Genomic DNA, 22,611 nt, shown 5'->3' on the forward strand with positions numbered 1-22,611 from the left:
TGCTCATGGGAACGATGGCAAGGAATGGGGGGTGGGGGGATCTGGGGGTGGAGCCGCTGCTCACCCGCCAGGTGGTTTCCATTAATCTGTGGGCGGGGCCAAGAGCAAGGCCGCCTGGCCCTGCCTTCTTCCCCTTCCCATCCCCACTCACACTGGGGAGGAATGCAGAAGAGAAGCTGCCGACTTGGGAGCCGCTGAGGGCTGGGAAGGGAGGCTTACGGGTTCGGGGACAGCCCTCTTGCTTGCTGTTGTAGCACCGATGCCTGGCATAGTGTACATGTTCGGTAAATACCTGTTGGATGACCCCAGAGACAAGAAGAGCCCCAGACCATCTAGGTTTCCCCAGCTGGATCCTCTCCCTGCCCTCCCCTAGACAGCCCCCATACCTGTGGGGCGGAGCGCGGGGGGAGGCCAGCCCCCACTTTCCAATGAACCCTGGAAGTCCTGGAGGGCCCGGGGAAAGCTGCTCTGCGGCCTCCGAACCTATAATTTGGTTTCTAAACCCACAGGCAGGGAGGTCTGTGGGGGCCAGAGGGAGCCAACTTGGGGCCGCCCCAACCCTGTCCAAACGCGGTACGCGCTCCCGCGCACACGTGCACGCTCTGTCGTGCACACCGGCTCTTTAACAGCTTTAGGGAGGTGTAATTAACATGCCGTGAAGTCCACCCACTGCAAGTGTGCGATCCGATGCTTTGTAGCATATTTACACAGTCGTTCAGTCACCACGACCTCACTTTAGAGCATTTTCATCGTCTCCAAAAAGCAACCTTGAATCATGAGCAGCCACTCCCCATTCCTCCTGCTATTTCCTAGCCCGAAGCAACCGCTCGTCTGCTTTCTGCCTCTATAGATGTGCCTATTCTGGACATTCCCTATCAATGGATTCATGTCATGTGTAATCCCGTATAGCTGGCTTCTTCCACTTAGCCTAACGTTTTCAAGGTTTATCCATATTATAGCATATATCAGCAGTTCATTCCTTTTTATGGCCTAATATTCTGTTGCGTGAATGTAGCACGAATGCCTTATCGGTTGATGGACACTTGGGATGTTCCCACTTTGGGCCGTCTTATGAATAATGCTGCTGCGACCATTTGCGTTCAGGTTTCTGTGAACTTCTCTTGGATATGCACCTGGGTTCTGTAGTTCCTCTGCCAAACTGGTTTTCACAGCGGCTTGCACCATGTTACACTGCCACCAATAATGCATAAGGGTTCTAGTCTTTCCACACCCTCGTCAACACTTGCTGTTGCCTGTTTTTTGTATTATAGCCATCTCAGTGCATGTGAAGTGAGAGCTCATCGTGGTTTTTCTTTGCATTTCCCTAATGACTAATGGTGCTGACCATCTTTCCATGCATTATTTAGTCATTTCTGTCTCCTCCTTGGAGAAATGTCTATGCAAATCCTTTGCCCATTTTTTTTCCCAGCAGGTTTGTCGTTTCATTATTGAGTTGGAAGAGTCCTTTATATATTTTATTTTTTTTATTTTTTTTAAATTTTCTTAACATTTTTTATTATTTATTTTTGAGACAGAGAGAGACAGAGCATGAACAGGGGAGGGTCAGAGAGAGAGGGAGACACAGAATCTGAAACAGGCTCCAGGCTCTGAGCTGTCAGCACAGAGCCCGACGCGGGGCTCGAACTCACGGACCGTGAGATCATGACCTGAGCCGAAGTCGGATGCTTAACCGACTGAGCCACCCAAGCGCCCCTATATATTTTAGATAAAGGTTCTTATCAGATATATTTTCTCTCATTTATATATTTATATATTCTAGATAGAAGGTCCTTATCAGATACAGATTTTCTCTCATTCCCTGGGTTGTCCTTCACTTTCTTGATGATGTCCTTTAGAGAGGAAAAGTTTTAAGTTTTTATGAAGTCCACTTTATTAATCTGCCCCTTTATTGCTGATGCTCACACACTCATTCTTACACACTCAGCTTCCTGAGCTCCAGCTTTCCCAAGAAGGGTAGAGGGTATGTTTTGCTCTCAGGAATCCCACCCCCGCCCCCCATGCCTGACTTCTGCCATCGGGTCCTTCTCCTCCAAATTGGCACAGGTACAGGGAGAAGGGTTTGCCTAGAGTCAAGGTAGCCTGCTCTGGGTTGGGCGAGGGGTGGTGGGGAGGGGAGGCTCCATCCATACACCACAACTTTCCCAGCCTACAAGACCTGGGCTCTGTGGAAGCAAGGAGAAAGTGAGAGATTCCACATCACAGAAACATCTGTTCATCCTCATGACCTCAGCTAAGAAATGAAGGGATTGGATTTAGACAATCCCGAACAGGGGGTTGTAACCTGGGTGCCACAAGCCCTCAGAAATCATACAGTGTTGGGTGTAGTGCATTTTTCTGAAGCAGGAGTCCATAGCCATCATCAGATTTTCAAAATGATGTGCTAAAGCGAGAAGCAACCTATAGGGACATTGCTGGTCCAAAAAAAAAAAAAAAAAAAAATCCAAGTTCTATGATAGTATTTCCTCCTGCTGCTAGGGAGGGTACAGCCCCAGAGCCACACTTCCCCTGCCTTAGGGACCGTGACCCCATCAGCCCCATCAGTGAGCAGCCTCCAGCCTATGCTCCTCAGGAGAAGACTCAGGCCTGGCCTGCCTGGGCTCTGGAAAGGCTGCCTTGGTCACCCCTAAAGCCACTCTGTGGGTGTGAGGCAAGGGAAAAGGAGTGCCAGCGCCCGGGGGGAAGCTCCCCTCTCAGCACCCCCCCCCCCCCCCCCCCCCCCGCCACGTGGTTCTGGGCTGCAGGAAACCCAGGGCAGGAAGGGGCTGGGGCCTGAGTGGCCGCCTTGCTCCCATCTGCAGAGCATCAGTGGGGCAGGCGGGGTGGGGGTTCTCAAGGGGGGCCGGGGAGGAAATGAGAATAAACACAGTGAGCAGAGAGGGAAGGGGCGGGGGGCTGCGGCCTCAGCCCCTTGGCAGCCCATGAAGGGAAGTGACACAATGAGGAATGTGTTTCCCTCTGCCCGTCCCCCGCGTGGGGGTGGGAGGCAGAGCCCTGAGAATGGCCAGACCCCAACAGGGGCCAGGGGGCACATGCTGGAACAGCACTGGAGGGGGTGCTGTGAGAGTAAGGAGCCAAAAGGGGGATGCCGGGCAGGAAGGGCAACCCAGACCAGGCGGGGCACCTTTCCTGTCCCTCTCCAGTGTCCATGCTGCGCGAGCATCTAGGGTCTGCATACTTGCACAGTCCCTGCTGGGGCACTACCAGCATGCCTGGGTATGGAAGCCATCCCTTCTTGAGGAAGCTGGCCCCTTCTGCTGACTTTCCCTTCTTTCTCAAGGGACACGGGGTTATGGAGGCCACGTCCTCGGTATGAGAGGGAGCTCCAGTATGAGGACCCTTGGCCATGGGCGGGACTAAGCAGCGTGTTTTATTTCTCCTCTCTCTCTCTCTCTCTCTGGGTGTTTTTGTCCCCAGCTGGGACTGTCTGTGCGAAAACAGGCCCCCTGGTGGGATGGCACCCCCCCCCCATCCTGGACACCCATTTCCTCTCCCAGAGCTGGGAGCGGCTAGTTAACCCCCTCGTGCCCATAATCCACAGATGTCCCTGAGACTTTGGCAGGCAGGGCCAAGTGCGCCCTGTGTCATTCTGGGCTGGAGGGTGGTGGGCCTTGGAAAGCAGGCTGGCCCCAGATATCTCTGTCAATCTCCACCTTCTTGCACAGGCCTTCTTGACAGGTTGATTACTCCAGGAATCCCCCACCCTTGCCCTCTGCCTCATAATCTACCTAGATGCCTGGGGTGGGGTGGGAATGCACAGAGAGCACCATGGAATGAAGGGAGCAAACAAGGAGGCAGCAGCCCCCAGCCCACGGTCCCAGGAGGGGGAGGCAGTCTGGCTGAGCAGGGAGGTTTCCTGGCACATTACTCCGTGAGGCTGTGCGCGTGCTGGGCGGGCTCAGGAAAGACTCCGGTGGTCCTTGAGTAGTTGGGTGAGTGGCCAGCTGGTGGTCTAGACACCAGTGGCTGTGCCCAGGAAGCAGAGGATGGGATGTAGCCAGTGGGCCAGTGCTCACTTTGGTCCTCAGTGGTCCCAGATAGCTGCCAGTCTGCCAGGTTTTGAGCTGGGACCAGGTAGGCACTGGTGGGTCCCCAGTGGGTAGGAACTGCCCCTTCAGCTCTACCCTGCCACCACTGGGGGAGGTGATAAAAGGGAGGGAGGGTTGGAGTGTGGCTGTGCGGTTGAGCTTGAGCAACCAGACCCTGGGACAAACAATTTGCTCCTCCAGGTGGGTGGCCTTTGGCCCCCGTGGAGCCCTGGAGGGCAGGTGGCGGGGGGGGGGGGGGGGGGGGCGGGGGGGGCGGGGGGGGGCGGGGGGGGGCGGGGAGGCGCACCACCTTCTTCTGTCTGGACCTGCTCGGGCTCAGCCCAGAAATGGTGTTTCCCTTGCCACTTTCCCTCAGTACTGTGGGCTCCTAGGAGACCATGGGGGGAAGGCAGGTGGACAAACCTTTACCCCCTCAGCCTTGCCTTCCTCACCTGAAGAATGAGGGATCGCTGGGCGGGGTGGGGGTGGGGACGGTAATGGTTGTGCCCTGGAATCAGAGACCCAGGTCAGCACCCATGCGGTCATCAGCTGCTTGACCCATTTCCACACCTGTCAAATGGAGAGATCAACATGGACAGGATGGCTATGAAAATACCTCCTCCAGTGCCACACTCCAGGAGATCTTACCTTTGGATAGCAATTTACAAAAGACTTTCACATCCATTTTCAAGTGGTGCACACAGCAGCCCCTGTGAGATCCTGGGCAGCTCAGATTGGAGTGACCTGGAGCGAGGGCTCCCAGCTCCCAGTTCAGTGCCGGCTCCCCTCCTTGCTTCCACCGTGCGCTGCTTCTGTGTCCCAGGTGGCCCCACCCCATCTCTTGGCTTCCATATGCTTCCTGACACCTTTCTGACCAGCACCCCTTGACGGTTGCTGGGGTGGGCCGCGGAGACGCGTCTAAGGGGTGGGATCCTTCATCCAGCCTCCCAACCAGCGCTGAGGAGATTTAGAAGGAAATCTAGTTCTCGTCTGGTAAAAGTGAAACTTCTCCACCCCAGGGGAGCATGTGGCCCAGACAGGCAGAGGTGTGAGTACTCCCACTTGCCTCCCACAGGGACCTGAGGAACAATGTCATCAGCACGGTGCATCCCGGGGCCTTCCTGGGCCTGGGAGAGCTGAAGCGCTTGTAAGTGGCATGTCCTGCTCCCCTAGCCCTGGGGCCGGTCCCCTGGGTCCCTTCTCGTTTCCCCACTCACAGCGCCCCTGTCCCCAACATGCTGTATTGCTGGGGCGGGGGGCGCCGATGGAGGAGACACCTCAAGCCCATCTCCTTGTTCATCCTACTCCCCACACGAGCCCCGGCCACACACTTGTGTCCCCCACAAGTGGATCCACGTGTTGCTACGCGGCCAGCTTGCTGAGGCTGTGTGTGTGTCTCTCTAGAGATCTCTCCAACAACCGGATTGGCTGTCTCACCTCTGAGACCTTCCAGGGCCTCCCCAGGCTTCTCCGACTGTAAGTGAGGGGCAGTTAGTGGGGAGGAGGGGCCTGGGAGGAGGGAGGGCAGCACCAGACCCTCAGAGTCCCCTGTGTTCCCTTCACCCACTCCTCCCTCCTCTGGCTCAGGGAGACCCTGAGATCCGGGCTCACTGTTCCCTGCCCCCCTGCAGAAACATATCTGGAAACATCTTCTCCAGTCTGCAACCTGGGGTCTTTGATGAGCTGCCAGCCCTTAAGGTTGTGTGAGTATCTATTTCCAGCCCAAGGACTCAGACCTCTGCTTCCTTTCTCTGCCCAGGAAGGACACATGCAAGTATCATGACCACCGTGGCCAGCCTTATGCATAGGCGGGACAGGCAATGGCTGAAAGCATCATACCTGCCTTCCCACCATCGCCAGGCTGGTGGTGGCAAACGCATACCCAAATGTGCCCTTCCCAGCCTCAGTCTCCCTCCCAGGGCTCCAGCCCCGCCCCCTGAGCCCACGCCCCCTCCGCTCTACTCTGTGGCCCCTCTACCCATTCTGCAGGGATCTCGGCACTGAGTACCTGACCTGCGACTGCCGCCTGCGCTGGCTGCTGTCCTGGGCCCGGAATCGCTCCCTGCAGCTGTCGGAGCACACGCTCTGTGCCTACCCCGGTGCCCTCCACGCCCAGGCCCTGGGCGGCCTCCAGGAGGCCCAGCTGCGCTGCGGTAAGCACGCCCTCACCCTGCACCCTTGGCGCAGACGCGCTCCTGAAGGGCCCCACTGGCTCGAGGCTCCCCCCTCCTCTCGTTCTCCAGGGCATCCTCTCCCTCAGAACCCCCTGGGGGTCCTTCTCCATCAGCTGTTCCTAAACTTTCTTTGGGGCTGCTGCTTTGTGTTTGCACCTGGTCCCACCTCCTGGGGTGACAAATGTGCTGCCACAGGAGTGCTTTTCTTTGCTTGCCCCAAACCCTCCCGCCCCCTCCTTGTGCTCTTATCTCCAGAGGCTTTCTCCTGCCCCTTCCCCCCCACCCCCCAGCCACAGTGGGCTCCAGTGCAGCTCCACTCCTGGCTCTGCACACCACGCCCCTGCCCCCGGCATCTCGCACGCTGCTGCACGCGGGCCTCACTGCCCTGGTGTCCCCCCCCACAGAAGGGGCCCTGGAGCTGCACACGCACCACCTCATCCCGTCCCTGCGCCAAGTGGTCTTCCAGGGTGACCGACTGCCCTTCCAGTGCTCTGCCAGCTACCTGGGCGAAGACACCCGCATCCGCTGGTACCACAACCGGGCCCCCCTGGAGGGTGACGAGCAGGCGGGCATCCTCCTGGCCGAGAGCCTCATCCATGACTGCACCTTCATCACCAGGTACAGGCCCTGCTGCCACAGTACCCATCCCCCGCCCGCCCAACGCCCTGTGCCCAGATGTCCTTGGGAGTACATTCATGGGCGTTAAGAGTGTGCTTGTGTGTGTGCCTGGAAATCCAGGACTCACGGTCTGGATAGGGGAATACAGATTAAATGCCTGATAGAAAAAAAAAAAAAGGATCACATCTGACTTTTCTTTAGTGCCTTTACGATGTAAAAACTCTATTATCAGACTTAATCTCTCCAATAGACTTTCGAGAGAGGTATTATTATCTCCCTGATACACACAGGGAAATTGAAGCTCAGGAAAACAATATCTTAAGGCCGATGGGAATGAAAGGAGTATGTACTTGTATCCCTCGCTCAGTTAAAGGAAAAAGAACCCCGAAGCTCAAGCCCTGCACACTTAGGCCAGGGTGACGCGGGTGGACGGGGCCGGGGCGCTCAGGGAGAGTGGCACGGCCACCTGGAGCACCTCGCCGAGCCGGCCCTCCCCCTGCCCGCCTGCAGCGAGCTGACGGTGTCTCACATCGGCGTGTGGGCGTCAGGGGAGTGGGAGTGCTCGGTGTCCACGGCCCAGGGCAACGCCAGCAAGAAGGTGGAGATCGTGGTGCTGGAGACCTCGGCCTCCTACTGCCCGGCTGAGCGAGTGGCCAACAACCGCGGGGACTTCAGGTGCGGCCGCCTCTGCTGCCCCAGAGGAACCCCCTCCCAGCCCCCACCCCCGCTCCTGCGTCTGACAACACCGGTGACCAGGGTCTCCCCATCTGCTCTGAGATGCAGACAGCACTTTTGTCGTCCAGCTCCAAGTGCCACTGTCCTGCTGCTGTATTGACAGAGCCCTTGTCTTTTTGTATGAACTCCCCATCTGAGATGTGCTGTGCAGAACAGGAAGTTTGGGTGGATTTTTTTGTTTCTTTGGTTTGCTTCCTTACATTAACAGTACACAAAACTCTCGCACAACAAACACGCCGTAATATCCCAATGGCCCCCTCAGTTAGCGAGGGCGGGTCTGTTCTCGCCGTTGTACAGCTGAGAATACTCAGGGGCGCCAAGGCTAAGTGACTTGAACTCAGGGCTCCGACTCTGAACACACACAGAGTTAGAGAGAAGGTGGGGCTCGGGAGCCCCTGGAAGGCCAGTCCAAACCCTCGCTTCTGAAGCCTTCCCCCAGGTCCCAAGGGGCCCGAGCATCCAGGTTCTTGAGGGCAGGGGAGGGACCCTTGCTCTGAGGGAAGGAAGAGCCTGGGGCAACAGCACACTCCTGCTTCTACCCCCAGGTGGCCTCGAACCCTGGCCGGCATCACAGCCTACCAGTCCTGCCTACAGTACCCGTTCACCTCAGTGCCCCTGAGCGGGGGTGCCCCGGGCACCCGAGCCTCCCGCCGGTGTGACCGAGCTGGCCGCTGGGAGCCCGGGGACTACTCCCACTGTCTGTACACCAACGACATCACCCGCGTGCTCTACACCTTTGTGCTGGTGAGGCCAGGAGAGGAGAGGGGCAGGGGGCATCCCGTCTGCTCTGGGTCGGGAAACGGGAAGGGGAGAAGCCCGCTGGCCCCATGGGGCCTGGAGGCCCCCTCACGGCCACTCCGCCGCCCCTCCTCTCTGTGGGCGTGCGCGGTGAAGGGCTCTTGTTCTCTCAATTTTCTTCTTCCAGGCAATTCAGACCAGCCCCTCCCAGGGCCACCCCGAGCATCTTTAGTCCCAAACACAGCAAGGACAGCCTTAAGGGGGAAAACAAGGACAGCGTGAGGTGGTCCCATCGTCCTTAGGCCAGTGGTGTTCGGAGTGGACAGCCTTGAGTCCTGAGTTCATTCCTTCCTTGTGCCTCCTGTCTTGATTAGACCCAGCTGGTGGGCTAGACCCCTCTCCCCAGGCACCGGCACCCTGAGCATCAGCACAGACAAGGGGGCCCCCTAGGGGCAGTTCTCGGCGAGAAGGAGCAGAACTGGACGGTCTCCTTTCTCCCCTCAATTCTCCCAGATGCCCATCAACGCCTCCAACGCGCTGACCCTGGCCCACCAGCTGCGGGTGTACACGGCTGAGGCGGCCAGCTTCTCGGACATGATGGATGTTGTCTATGTGGCTCAGATGATCCAAAAATTTTTGGGTTATGTCGACCAGATCAAAGAGGTGAGATTCAACCCGGCCTCTGGGGCCCCTGGAAACCACCCCCTCCCTTGCTCAAGCCTCTTGTGTCCCAGCCCCCGGGCCCCAAACCCGACTCCTGCCCTCAGTGACTCCCTGCCCCCTGCCAGCTGGTGGAGGTGATGGTGGACATGGCCAGCAACCTGATGCTGGTAGACGAGCACCTGCTGTGGCTGGCCCAGCGTGAAGACAAGGCCTGCAGCGGCATCGTGGGTGCCCTGGAGCGCATCGGGGGGGCTGCCCTCAGCCCCCATGCCCAGCACATCTCTGTGGTAATATGGGTCGGCTGGGAGGAAGCTCCTTGGGGAGCCTCGCACTGGGAGGGGCCTTAGAATCAACGGGGGCCAACCCTCACCAGCCAGGACGGACACACTCCTCTCTTCGGGCAGCAAGTCCTCCAAGTATGCACCTGCCGTGCGCCCAGCTAGCCAGAGCACGGAGCATGACTCAGTGGAGTGGAATTCAGTTCCGAGCTGTCAGGAGCAGTGCAAAGGAGAGGGGGCCAGTGAGAGGGAGAAGTTGTGCAAGACTTCACGGTGGGGAATGGAACCGTAGCACCAGCTCAAGGAACTAGAGGGGCTTGGGATCAGGGTGACAGCACTGTGATGGAACAAGGAGTGATGGAGACATCTGTCCCCTGAAAAGAGGGTGACATCGCCAGGGGTGGGTTGTGAACCCATTAGCAACCACAGGGGAGCAAGATGCTGTGCTAGGCACTTCCGGAGGTACAAGGAGGCTGGACGTGGACCCTGCTCCACGGTTTAGTTGGGGTGGCAGAACTAGTATCTGTTGAGAAGTGAGCAAGATACAAGGTAGGGTGTGAGTGGGAGGAAAGGTCTTAGGAGGAAGAAGGTGCCATCGCCAGGGGTAGGGGAGACTCGGCAGCAGACCTAAGACTGCCAAGCCTTGGGAAGATGGGAAGGAAGAATGCGTAGGGGGACACAGCCTGAGCAAACCCGCAGAGAGGGACCGTAGAGAGGGACCGTGTGGTCTCAGCAGGAAGCCAAGAGAGAGCCGCCAGATCTCAAATGGGGGGGGGGGGGTGGGAGTGACAAGTTCCCTGTCCCTAGAACTCAAGAAACGTGGCATTGGAGGCCTACCTCATCAAGCCACACAGCTACGTGGGGCTGACCTGCACAGCCTTCCAGAGAAGGGAGGCGGGAGTGCTGGGCATACGGCCCGGAAGCCCCGGCCAGAACCCCTCCCCGGAGCCAGAGCCCCTGGCCGATCAGCAGCTCCGCTTCCGCTGTACCACGGGGAGGCCCAGCATTTCTCTGTCGTCCTTCCACATCAAGGTGGGCACTGGGGGAGGCGTGTGGGGGCGGATGCTAAGAGGGGATGTGCCCAGATACAGGTGCCTCGTGGGAGTGGGTGCTGTGAGTGGAAGCTGCTCCAGAAAAGGGGTAGAGGGGAGGGGGGAGGGGGTAACCGTTAGGCCTTGGAGTCCTAGGGGGTCCTAGATGTCTCTGAGGAACTCCGATGTCCCCCCAGAACAGCGTGGCCCTGGCCTCCATCCAGCTGCCGCCCAGTCTGTTCTCGTCCCTTCCGGCTGCCCTGGCTCCCCCTGTCCCCCCAGACTGCACCCTGCAACTGCTCATCTTCCGAAACGGCCGCCTCTTCCGCAGCCACGGCAACACCTCACGTCCTGGAGCCCCTGGGCCTGGCAAGAGGCGTGGCGTGGCCACCCCTGTCATCTTTGCAGGAACCAGTAAGGCACTGAACTCCCCACACCTCTTCCTGCCCTTCCTTCACCCACAGCACCCCCTAAGAGCCTGGGGGAGTGGCAGAGGAGAGTGACCACACCCCATTTCCCAGGAGGATAGGGGACAGAGACATCCTGTAAAGGGCTTCTGGAGAAAAGCCTCAGGAAGACATTGGGATTTATATCCCAGATTTGTCAAATTGCAAGAGTTAAAAACACAGACCCTTGACCCACCTTGGCCTCCCTCCCTCCCTCCGACCTCCTAACCTGGTGCCAACTTTCCCTCTCCGGGTGCCCCCACTCCCTCCATCCCTGAGTCCTCTCTTCACCTTTTGTTCCCTGAGTACAAGTACCTTCCACCTTCCTGTCCCTGACCCCAGCCCCAGAGTCCCCTCTTTTCAGGTAGGTCACCACCATTCATTCGGCACTTGGAACAGGCCACCTCCCAGTGCTTTATTTTTCTTTAAAAAAAAATTTTTTTAAGTTTATTTATTTATTCTGAGAGAGACAGAGACAGCGTGAGCAGGGGAGGGGCAGAGAGAGAGAGAGAGAGGGAACTCCACACAGGCTCCGCATTGCCAGCGCAGAGCCTGATGCGGGGCTCGAACCCAGGAAACTGCAAGATCACCACCTGAGCCGAAACTGAGAGTCAGATGCTTAACCGACTGAGCCACCCAGGCGCCCCCTGGTGCTTTGTTTTGATCCATCCCTGTGTCACCCTGGTGAGACTGCCCACCTGGAAGGCAGGGCCCGAACTGGCACCTAACCATGTCCCGAAGTCCGGCCGGCGCCTGGCCCGCGGGCATTCAGTGCACGCTCGGGCTGTTCACTCGCTGCCACCTAGTTCCATACAGCCAGCCTCCCCGCAGCCCGGTTCCACCCGTGTGGACCTCCCTGTCTCCCACAGGTGGCTGTGGTGTGGGGAACCTGACCGAGCCAGTGGCCGTCTCGCTACGGCATTGGGCTGAAGGGGCCGAACCCATGGCAGCTCGATGGAGCCAGGACGGGCCGGGCGGCCCCGGGGCTTGGAGCCCCGAGGGCTGCCAGCTCCGCTCCAGCCAGCCCAACGTCAGCTCCCTGCACTGCCAGCACTTGGGCAACGTGGCCGTGCTCATGGTGAGTGCGACAGGGGCCCGGAGGCTGGGAGAACTCTGGGGAATGTGTGGGAGGTGAGAATGGGGGTGTTCGGATCACCTGGGGCCACAGAGAACTACAGAGAGGACAGCAGCCTTATCGGGCCTCGTAACTGTAGGACTCATGGGGAAACGTCCCTCTGGCCTTCCCCACACCTTTTCATCTTTCAGGAGACAGGGAGGTTCTGCCTCCGCTCATCGAAAGAGATGGACCTGGAACTCCCCAGCCCCGGTCTTCACATCCTGCACTCTCTGAGACCCAGATTGTTAAAGTGGAAAAAAAAAAAAAATCTGGGAACATTTCTCCTTTCTGGTCACCCCACTCCCTCACCACATTTTGCAGCCCGCTCTCCCAGATCAGCTGGATGATAGAAACTTCCAGCTCTTTCCTCATCCCTGATTTTCAGGCTGAGGCTCAGAAAAGCTCCCGGAAGGGCAAGAGACTAGGAGGGAGGAATAGGCAGGCAGTAGATGATTAACACTGCCTAAGACTGACTTCCTAAGAGCGGACTCGCAGCACTTACATCTTCACCTACCTGGACGGACTAGGGGCCAAAGCTGACAGGGCTTGGGGAAAGGAAAAGTGGCCTGGGGGGCTGGCCAGGACTCCGTGGGGTGGCCTCTACCCCTGGCTTCCTAATACGTCCTCTTTCCTACTCTTTCTAGGAGCTGAGTGCCTTCCCCAGGGAGGTAGGGGGCTCAGGGGCAGGGCTGCACCCTGTCGTGTATCCCTGCACCGCCCTGCTGCTGCTCTGCCTCTTCTCCACCATCATCACCTACATCCTCAACCACAGGTGGGAGCGCCTGCAGGAGGGGTGGGCGAGGAGGGAGGGCTGTGGGTCTCACCAAGTACTGGCCAAGTGTTCCTTTCCCCAGTGGGGCCACATGACTTTCTTGGGCCCTTGCCTAGCATTTTATTTGCAGGGTCTAGGGCTGGAAAACACACCTTGGGGGTTAAGCCCTTCCTGCCCTGGGGCCTCTATCACACTCACACACATGTATGCACATAGATATCTGCCTTTCCCTCTTGCTCTATGAATTACCTTGAGACCCCATGGACCTGATCTTGGGCTGAGTGGCCCATTAATTACTGTTTCTGGGGCAGCTCCATCCACGTGTCCCGGAAGGGCTGGCACATGCTGCTGAACTTGTGCTTCCACATGGCCATGACCTCCGCCGTCTTTGCAGGAGGCATCACACTCACCAACTACCCGACGGTCTGCCAGGCAGTAAGCAGGAGAAGGGGCTGGAGCGGGGCGGGGGGCGCTCCTAGATGAGTGATGGCAGCCTAGGCACAGAGTCTGTGGGTGCAGGGGGAAAAGGGGACTCATGCTAACAGGCCCCACCTCCACTGTTGTGTCCAACCTTGCTGGGGTCGGGGGCATGAGAGGAGGGGAGGTAAGAAGTAGAGAAACTATGAGATGGGTCTTCAAAGTGGAGAATGGGGTCTGCAAGGAGAGGTCAGGGACAAGCCAGAAAGCAAGAGCAGGGGTGTCAAGTCTCCGGAGTGGGAGAGAACCCCGGGCTGGAAGTTGAGAGGGTGACCACGGGGTCAGAACCTTGAGGAGGATCTGGGTAGAGCTGGGGATGGGAACCTGGGAGGAGCGGGAGAACGCTGCGCACGGAGGCTCTGGGGTGGCTCCAGTCGTAGCGGCCCCGTCCCCCAGCGTCAGTGGCCTCACCCTGCAGGTGGGTGTCACTCTGCACTACTCTTCACTGTCCACACTGCTCTGGATGGGTGTGAAGGCCCGCGTCCTCCACAAGGAGCTCACCTGGAGAGCGCCCCCTCCACAAGAAGGGGACTCTGCCCCGCCAGCTCCCCGTCCCATGCTCCGGTACATGCCTCGACTGTCAGCTTTGCAAGGGTGAAGGGTTCAGAGGCGGGTATAGAACACCAAGCTCTGTCCTCCCAGGGTGGATGCAGGGTGGGTCCAAGATCCTGGGAGATCACGCTCCAAAGAGAGAAGGCCCTAGGTGGTACCAGGTTGCCCAAGGCCATGGGGTGGGTGCACCCTTAGGGCTTTTCCCGCATGACAAAGCCAGGGAAGGAAGAGACTCCAAAGGGCATTGGACAGGGATCCTGGCCACGTGAGCAGCACCCTGATTTCTGCAGTGTTTAGGGTGAGAGAGCAATTCTAGCCTCTCTCCCTTAGAACAGTCTTGGCCAAGTCCCCTAGGAATCTACTGAACCTGCCCCGTAGGGGCCTTGCGTCCCAGGCAAAAAATTCTGACAGAATTTAAAGGGGAAAGAGGATGGGACAGAGACCCTGAGTCAAGGTTTCCGAGCACCTGGTTCCAATTCCCTTGGTTCCCCATCTCTCTGACCCCCAAACCCCATTCCTCCCCAGGTTCTATCTGATCGCTGGAGGGATCCCACTCATTATCTGTGGCATCACAGCTGCTGTCAACATCCACAACTACCGGGACCACAGCCCCTAGTGAGCGCCGCTGCCCGCCCGCCCCAAACCCACCCACCCTGACACTGGACACCTTCTACTTCCCTGGCAGGGGTACCTGCCAGGCCCGCTCAGCCGGCGACCCACCCCAAACCCATGCATGTTGACTCAGCCAACCTCTGCTTTTCCACTCACCATGTCCTATCACCCCAGCCACCCAGCCACCTCAGACGTGCTCCCCCTCCTCATCCACTGCCTGTGTCTCCCCTCAGCTGCTGGCTGGTGTGGCGTCCAAGCCTAGGAGCCTTCTACATCCCGGTGGCTTTGATTCTGCTGATCACCTGGATCTATTTCCTGTGTGCAGGGCTGCGCTTAAGGGGTCCTCTGGCACAGAGCCCAAAGGGGGGCACCAGCAGGGTCTCCCTGGAGCCAGGGGAGGAGCTCAGGGCTTCCACCAGGCTCAGGAGCAGCGGCCCCTTCCTGAATGACTCAGGTTCCCTTCTGGCTACTGGGAGCGCGGGGGTGGTGACACCCGGGCCCCCGGAGGATGGTGACGGCCTCTATTCTCCGGGAGTCCAACTGGGGGCGCTGGTGACCACGCATTTCCTGTACCTGGCCATGTGGGCCTGTGGGGCTCTGGCCGTGTCCCAGCGCTGGCTGCCCCGGGTGGTGTGCAGCTGCCTGTACGGGGTGGCAGCCTCCGCCCTGGGACTCTTCGTCTTCACCCACCACTGTGCCAGGCGCAGGGACGTCAGGGCCTCCTGGCGTGCCTGCTGCCCCCACGCCTCCGCCCCCGGCGCCTCACCCCGGGCCGTGCCCGCTGCCTCAGAGGACGGTTCCCCCGTGTTCGGAGAGGGGCCTCCCTCCCTCAAGTCCTCCCCGAGCGGCAGCAGCGGCCACGCGCCGCCCCTGGGCCCCTGCAAGCTCACCAACCTGCAGCTGGCCCAGAGTCAGGTGTGCGAGGCCGGGGTGGTGGCCCGCGGGGAAGGGGAGCCAGAGCCCACGGGCTCCCGGGGGAGCCTCGCGCCCCGCCACGCCAACAACTTGCACCACGGGCGCCGAGTGCACAAGAGTCGGGTCAAGGGGCACCGCGCGGGGGAGGCCGGCGCCAAGAACCGGCTCAAGGCGCTGCGCGGGGGCGCGGCGGCCGGGGCGCCGGAGCTGCTGTCCAGCGAGAGCGGCAGCCTGCACAACAGCCCGTCCGACAGCTACCCGGGCAGCAGCCGCAACAGCCCGGGCCTCCAGCTCGAGGGCGAGCCCATGCTCACGCCGTCGGAGGGCAGCGACACGAGTGCGGCGCCGCCCCCCGAGGCGGGCCGGCCAGGCCAGCGCCGCAGCGCCAGTCGCGACAACCTCAAGGGTGGCGGGGGCGGCGCGCTGGAGAGGGAGAGCAAGCGCCGCTCGTACCCGCTCAACGCGGCCAGTCTGAACGGCGCGCCCAAGGGGGCCAAGTACGACGACATCACCATGACGGGCACGGAGGCGGCCGGAGGCGCCTGCATGAAGACGGGGCTGTGGAAGAGCGAAACCACCGTCTAGGGCGGGGGTGGGCGACGCTGTAGGACAGGCTGGCCATGTGGCCCTGTCACCCAGGCTGCTGGGGGGGAGGGGGGGCGGGGCCTCAAAGACGTCAACCGGTACATCAACGGGTTTGAGGTAGAGGCGCCCATGGCTGCGGCTCGGCACACCAGCTTTAGTCCTGGAGGCTGGGGAAAACGACAGGGGGAGGCCTGCCACCGCCAAGAGGGCAGTCCCTCTGGGGTAGGGACAATCCCAGGACCACAGGCATGATACATTTCCGTCCCAGCCCAGGCTGGTTTTGGCAGTCAAATCGGTGCCGTCCAGGGTAGCAGGGGAGGTCCTGCCAGCCCGTGGAGTGGGAGACTGCCCCCCCCAGAGCCCCCAGGTGGGCTCCTCCTTAGGTACTCCCCACAGCTTATCCACCGTGCCTCACTGATGGTCATCAGCCTGATCAGGAAGACTCAGATGACAGGAGCTTGAGAACAGCGTTCTCTCCTCACTGCCCTCGTCAGAAGTCAGCCCTCTGTGCCTAGATCCTAGGGCCTCTCCCCAACCCTGCTCTTGGCCAACCAGGGGGCCAGCCTAGCAGTTGAACCAGGTGACCAGGACCTATAGGTGCTGCTTTTAAGATAAACTATGCAAGAGAAGGTAGAACCGTGTGAAAGCAGCTCTGGAGATGGAGTTCTAGGGAAGGGGGTGGGAGCAGGTGGGAAGGTTGCACCATCAGGGACGGTGGGACACTTCCCACAGGAGTGGTCCACACACCACATGGCAGGGTTGTAGAGGGGGCGTCCCAGGACAAAGCCAAGGCCCTACACCTGAGAAGCTGACTCTGCCAGATGCCTGGGAAGGATCTGAGGGAAGTAGAGAGTCGTAGTGCTTAGATTTGGAGCTGAAGGCAGTCACGCCCTAAACCTGGCCCTATAAACAGTGCTCCGAAGAGAGGCTCTACCACAAGGCTGCAGGTAGTGTTGGGGAAGCACTTATTGTTCAGTTGCAAGCCCCACACCCCTAGTCTCAGCTTTCTAACACCATGGGGCTGAGGAAGAGACTTCCCTGCCTCCATGAGGCCGTATGGAAGGACTAGTCCAAGAACTGACCTCTAAGTCAGGTTAGGGAGAAACCTCCCAAACATCAAACTGGCTTCCTGCCTCACAGACTCCCAAGCTGAATCCCTCAAGGTATCAGGTAGGGTCCCTGCAGCTCACCCGGGCCCTGTGCCTTCACTACTTTTAAACACCAGCACCCATATTTTCCCCCAACCTAAAAAGTCACCACCAGCCTTTTACTAAAGGACCCAGTGAAGGTGGAGGGAAACCTGGGCCTGGTGAAGAACAGGAAAACAAGACCTGGTCTAGGTCCCCTCCCAGCGTCCATGTCACTGCAGCCTGATCACGAAGGCAAAAGACATAAGGGAGGGGAGAAAACCCACACACCTTGGGATGAATCCTGTTATTTATGCTTGCTGCACAGACAATATTAGACAAAAAGAAAAAAAAAAAAAGCTTCGTATTATTCTTCCACATATGCTGGCTGCCGTTTACATACCCTGCCAATGCCTTAGCACTGGAGAGCTTTTGCAATACGCTGGGGAAAAAAGGGAGGGAGGGGATGAAAAGTGCCAAAGAAAACATGTTTTTAAAAGCTTGAGTTTTATACAATAGAATGTTTTCTAGCAGATGCCTCTTGTTTTAATATATTAAAATTTTGCAAAGCCCTTGAGCTATAACCTTAGTCCACCCACGGTCCTTTTGTTATGAAGTGGAGGATTTCATGACCTCATACACAAGAACCCATCGATGCCTATAGGTGGACACTGGGCCCACAGCTGCCCGGTTCCTGTCCTCTGGGGGCTGATACTGTTCGAGATACCACCCGCTCCACACCAGCAGTGAGGGCCCATCATCAGGCCTGTAGCAGCAGCATTGTACCCGGTTCAAACCAGGAGGAAGCCTAACCTCCTCCAACCAGTCTAGGAGGGAAGCCATCCCACGTAATACAAACATGGGCCACTTCTCCGGCACCAAAGGACCGATTCTCTCCAAGCCAATAGTCCCTGCACTGCTCCCAACTTCTATTCCAGGACCCAGGGTCCAGGTAATTGCAGAGTCCCTTGGTTCCTTTAAACAAGAAAACACCTAAGGACTTACATATGCTGATTTCTCCAGATAGGACAGGATTATTATTAAGCTGCTGTCAGAATGTGGTGAGTGCTCCCCCGGATGTACATCAGGGAGGGTTAGAAACACTCCTGGCAGCCTGTCTTGCAGCTTGAGCTTTTTCAAAGTCCTTAATTTCCTGAGGGGTACGCAAATACTGCTCTATTTCACTATCAGATATGTTCTCATCTCCGGTGACTGTGGAGACTGGGGGTGGGGGGCAGATCCGCTTTGGGGGCTTCAACATGCAAGGTGGGAGGAGAGGGGTGGGACTAGCTGGCCGCTTCCCCTCAGGCAAATCTAAGGAACTACTCGCCACCTCCTCTTTTCCCTGCTCTGGCCCCTGACACCGTTCCCGCAGCTCCTTCTCCCCAGCTTCCATCTCTGCCGTTCCATCGCGAAAGGCCTTGCGGACCAACGTGTGGCGGTGCTGGAGAAGGTCACCGATGTGCTTCACCACAGAGCGCTTGTCGAGCTTCAGAACCTGCAGCCAGGCCAGCCGCTCAGCCATCCGCAGCAGCACGGAGAGCAGCTCCTGCAAGCGGGAGGAAGCAGGGTAGGGCAGGTCCACGTTCGCCAGTTTACAGAAACGGGCCAGGGAACACGTCAGCCGATGCGAAGGCTGCAGCGACTGCCATGCCAGAAAAGTAGCAGCAGTGATGACAGGCAAGGGATGCCGCCCAGTCACCAGCCACGTCTCATCCGCCAGCTCCACCAGCTGCAGTGTTCGCGACAGCATCTTCTCTTTGTCTTCCACGTATTTGGGTGGCACAGACGGGGAGGCTTGGAACAGTCTGAAGCTGAAATGACCAAAAGGAGAGTCTGGTCTCGATGCCCATGGGGGAGGGGACTGCTCTTCCCAAGTGAAGAAAAGCAGTCCACTCCAGGTGGGCTGTTCTGTCCTCTTGGAACAAATACTCAAACTTGTTGGCAGCGGGTTTATACAGGTGCTGAGAGAAGACAGGCTGCTTCTCCCACCCGTGAGGTGAAGGGCAGGAGCATGCAGGGGGGAAGCTAATGTGTCAGCGACCCTGTCGGCCAGTATTCTCCGTGCTTTACACATGCTCTCCTATCATCCACTCTACGCCCCATTATGTGCATTTATAGTTAAAAATCTGGCCCAGAGTCATCCAGCTAGGAAGTAACCAGGCAAACCCAACACAACTTGACACTGGTAGCCTGTGCCTTCTACTCTATTTTCAGAAAAGAAAAAAAAGAAAAGAAAAAAGAAAAGAAAAGAAAAGAAAAGAAAAGAAAAGAAAAGAAAAAAGAAAAGAAAAGAAAAGAAAAGAAAAAGAAAAGAAAAAGAGAAGAGAAAAGAGAAGAACGTGGCTCCTAAAAAAAATAAAATGAAAAAAAAAAAGCAGTAGCTTCCACCACTGGCCCGGTCACTAACATCTTGTCACCTCCACTTGCAGATGATCCTGCTGAGGCAGGGCGGTCGCACACAGCCAAGCAGGCCACGCACAACGTGAGAGCCGCAACTCAGCGGCCCGGTGACAAGGCTGATACCTGCGCTGCCTACATCAGGCATCAGGATGCAATAAAGGCAAAGGGATTCGGAAATGCCAAACAGTTTAGAAATGTGAAATGGAATCAGCTTTATCGCCAAGTACTAGGAAGAGAGACTACAAGAGCACAAGGGAGGGAGAACATAGATCTTCCTCCCAAATCCCTTTAGATGCGCTTTGGTGAAAAAGTGACAGAAAGGTAAAAAGATTGAGGGCTAAGGGTCCATCCCGTCCCGGGGTTTCCCGGTAGGCAGGTACCTGCTACAGTACGTCTTCACCAGGTCTGCCAAGCACAGCGAGGGCACATCCAGCCCCAGGAGCTTCACTATCTGCATGTAGGTGCCAGAAAACACATCCAAATCTGCATACAACAGGGCGCAGACGGTTCCCATGGTTAGGGGCCAGTTATGCTGTCGGCAGGTAATCAAGACACAGCACCCAACTAGCACCTCCTTCTTTTGCAGCCTGGCAGCACGGATGCCAGAGTGTCGGTACGCCTGCTGGTAGTAGGCAACTGCTGTGTCCTCAAATGTTGATGGCAACTGCAGGACTCGACAGAGGTCTCTCACTCGGCGGAGACCTAAGAAAGCCCACAGCCAGAGTCAGAGGGGTCAAAGGCACTACTGAGTGGCTCCTAGCAACTTCTGCTACACTTGTCTCCCATACCAGTTGCACAAATGATGTACTTTTCTACAATGACAGAAGTGACGCTTGGTGAGGTCATTCTAAAGACACAAAGAAATCTGGGGAAAGTAGTCACGTTTCAACCCACCACTCTTCAGGGGCTGGTGTGATTCAGAGCCAAGCCAAAGTGTGATCTGGGATGCTTAAATCAACCTTTAACATACCCACACTGTATACTGAATTGCCACCTCTCTTAGGCCATCTCCATTCTTTATTTCGGACTACCATTCTCTTCTACTCTACCTTACATAGCAATGCTGAAATCAGGAAAAGCAAGAGGATGGGCTGGACCATCAGAAGAATTTTCTTTAAGGCCACTGTATCATAAAAGGTTGAGTCTCACCTCGTTGCTGGCTGCGGCTAACTTGATCGTTTTCCCCTGTGCTTCGGGAATATGTTACTTCTGTAAGATAAGGGACAAGAAATAGCTTTGTTTAGCCTTTATCCACCAGACCCCTGGCCTCCCACCACACAAAACCAGGGAGAATTCATATCATTAGGCTCTGCTCCCTGTCTCATGAAGGTGCCCATTTTTGCACATTAAAAGTCCATCTGGTTTTCTACGTTCACAAGCAGTATCAAATACAGAGACTAAGGGGCGCCTGGGTGGCTCAGTCGGTTAAGCGGCCGACTTCGGCTCAGATCATGATCTCACGGTCTGTGAGTTCGAGCCCGGCGTCGGGCTCTGTGCTGACAGCTCAGAGCCTGGAGCCTGTTTCAGATTCTGTGTCTCCCTCTTTCTGACCCTCCCCCGTTCATGCTCTGTCTCTCTCTGTCTCAAAAATAAATAAACGTTAAAAAAAAATTAAAAAAAAATACAGAGACTGAGGAAGGTTAAGACTGCACTAAAGTGGCTTCAAGAGTTCCAAATTTGCAGCCATCCCTCCTGTATATCCAATCCACGCAATTTTCTTGACTGCTGATTTTGAGGGCTGCACTGGTCAGGGACTCAGAAAGAAAGAAAAAAAAAAAAAAGATGTGTTTGTCAATTACGGCTAAAGGCTCCTTCGGGCTCATACTTTTTCCGCACTTGTAAAGAATTCCATCCGTCCATCACACCCAAACTAGATAAATTGAGTGAAACTCTGTTTCTCTGTTTCATTTGGTCGACGTTTATGAGACCTAATACATGCCAGATACCGTACCAGGTGCTAGAAAAACGCAGAGGAATGGCCGCCCCTGCCCTCCTGCAGCGCTCGTTCACTTTAGGTCACTTTCTCCCGTAGTTAAGTGTACACGTGACAACGAGAGGGCGTGAGAGGAATAAGAGGAATCTGATGTCAATCCCTCCACCACCCCAGCCTATACCCACGGCCCTGGAAAGGCCGGCACAAATACCTCGGAGGTTGCCCTCGTCGCTGAAGGTGGTAGTAAGGACTCCCTCGGTGACGACGCAGCCACAGTCTGAGCACACCAGCTGGCTCTGCGAATAGTGAGAGTCTTCCACGAGCTCAGTGGAGCCGCAATCGGGGCAGTGGCCTCCGCCCGGCATGTCACAACCCAGAGTCTCGGAAGCTTTCAGATATCTACTCGCACGTCCGCAACAGCAGCAGCGCGGAAGCCGGTACTAGGAGGGGAGCCTTCTAAGCGCTGCACCTTTCTCTTCCGGCCAGAGCAAACGCGGTTTACATAGGCAGTTCTGTACGCCGACCGAGCGCCACTTCCGGTCCTGGTCTCTGCGGGCTCGGGTAGAAACGTGAGCTAGGAGAGAAGGTTCCTGGTGTGGACCGCGTCTTCGCCTTGCCTTCCCCCGGCGTCTGAGGTCGGTTTGAAGTGGGCCAGACCGGGGCGGGGGAGTTGAATTTAGGTGAGATTTCTTCTCACGTGGACACACATAACAGACAAGAAATTGTGGCCATTCCCAAACAAGTCTAACTTCTGAAATGCTGGGGGAATCGTAGATTCTCTGTTACTCTTTGGTAACAAATGTTGATTTTGGCCATAGTACAAAGTATGGTGAGAAAGCAGGAAATTATGTTCTACTCTCCAGAGTGGCTTTCCCAGGCAAGTTGTTTCCTGTCTATGCAGTCTATTTTTCTCAACGATAGAATGAGGGAATTGAATTAAAATCCAGAGTGACAAGGGGCGCCTGGGTGGCTCAGTCGTTTAAGCGTCCTCAGCTCAGGTCGTGATCTCACAATTCATGACTTCAGGCTCCCCCTCGGGCTCTGTGCTGACCGCTCAGAGCTTGGAGCCTGCTTCAGATTCTGTGTCTCCCTCTCTCTCTGCCCTTCCCCCCTCCAAGCGCTTGCGCGCTCTCTCTCAAAAATAAATAAACATTAAAAAAAAAAATTTTTTTTAAATCCAGAGTGGCAAACTCAAATGCTTTCAGAGACTAGGCAAGGAATATCCAAGGGAGTTGATAGTGAAAGAATATGGAATGATGAGGCTTTGGGCAAACTGGAGGGTTCAAGCAGATGTAGATGTTTTAAAACTGAGCTTAAGCTGAGCTTTAAGATATTCCAAGATTCTGCTACAAAGTTCCTAGCTTGCTATAGTATAACTCAGAGAATCTT

The 22,611-nt window shown here is 56.9% G+C and overlaps 2 protein-coding genes across 3 annotated transcripts in view; one reads left to right on the forward strand and one right to left on the reverse strand.

Moving 5' to 3' along the window:
* ADGRA2 (adhesion G protein-coupled receptor A2) overlaps positions 1-17,284 on the forward strand; it is a 35,490-nt gene extending 18,206 nt beyond the window's left edge. The window contains exons 3-19 of one of the 2 annotated variants that reach the window (XM_078445555.2): positions 5,122-5,193; positions 5,451-5,522; positions 5,678-5,749; positions 6,036-6,199; positions 6,625-6,838; positions 7,349-7,513; positions 8,119-8,317; positions 8,825-8,974; positions 9,100-9,261; positions 10,060-10,284; positions 10,481-10,697; positions 11,599-11,807; positions 12,491-12,618; positions 12,930-13,053; positions 13,514-13,659; positions 14,173-14,262; positions 14,493-17,284. In XM_078445555.2, coding sequence (XP_078301681.2) covers positions 5,122-5,193; positions 5,451-5,522; positions 5,678-5,749; positions 6,036-6,199; positions 6,625-6,838; positions 7,349-7,513; positions 8,119-8,317; positions 8,825-8,974; positions 9,100-9,261; positions 10,060-10,284; positions 10,481-10,697; positions 11,599-11,807; positions 12,491-12,618; positions 12,930-13,053; positions 13,514-13,659; positions 14,173-14,262; positions 14,493-15,759 — 3,676 coding nt within the window. In that variant the 3' untranslated portion in view covers positions 15,760-17,284. The remainder of the gene's footprint in view (positions 1-5,121; positions 5,194-5,450; positions 5,523-5,677; positions 5,750-6,035; positions 6,200-6,624; positions 6,839-7,348; positions 7,514-8,118; positions 8,318-8,824; positions 8,975-9,099; positions 9,262-10,059; positions 10,285-10,480; positions 10,698-11,598; positions 11,808-12,490; positions 12,619-12,929; positions 13,054-13,513; positions 13,660-14,172; positions 14,263-14,492) is intronic. The other variant, XM_078445556.2, reaches the window with a different exon arrangement.
* Positions 17,285-17,896: 612 nt separating this feature from the next.
* On the reverse strand, positions 17,897-22,210 carry BRF2 (BRF2 general transcription factor IIIB subunit). Its single transcript, XM_060653605.3, has 4 exons — positions 21,434-22,210; positions 20,439-20,498; positions 19,670-19,991; positions 17,897-18,700 (listed from the first exon to the last, which is right to left on the reverse strand). Exons 1-4 carry the CDS (start codon positions 21,585-21,587, stop codon positions 17,971-17,973), a joined length of 1,266 nt encoding a protein of 421 aa, XP_060509588.3. The 5' UTR covers positions 21,588-22,210; the 3' UTR covers positions 17,897-17,970.
* Positions 22,211-22,611: the final 401 nt, after the last annotated feature.

The sequence above is a fragment of the Panthera onca genome, chromosome B1 (assembly GCF_046562875.1).
Source record: "Panthera onca isolate mPanOnc1 chromosome B1, mPanOnc1 haplotype 2, whole genome shotgun sequence".
Lineage (NCBI taxonomy): Eukaryota > Metazoa > Chordata > Mammalia > Carnivora > Felidae > Panthera > Panthera onca.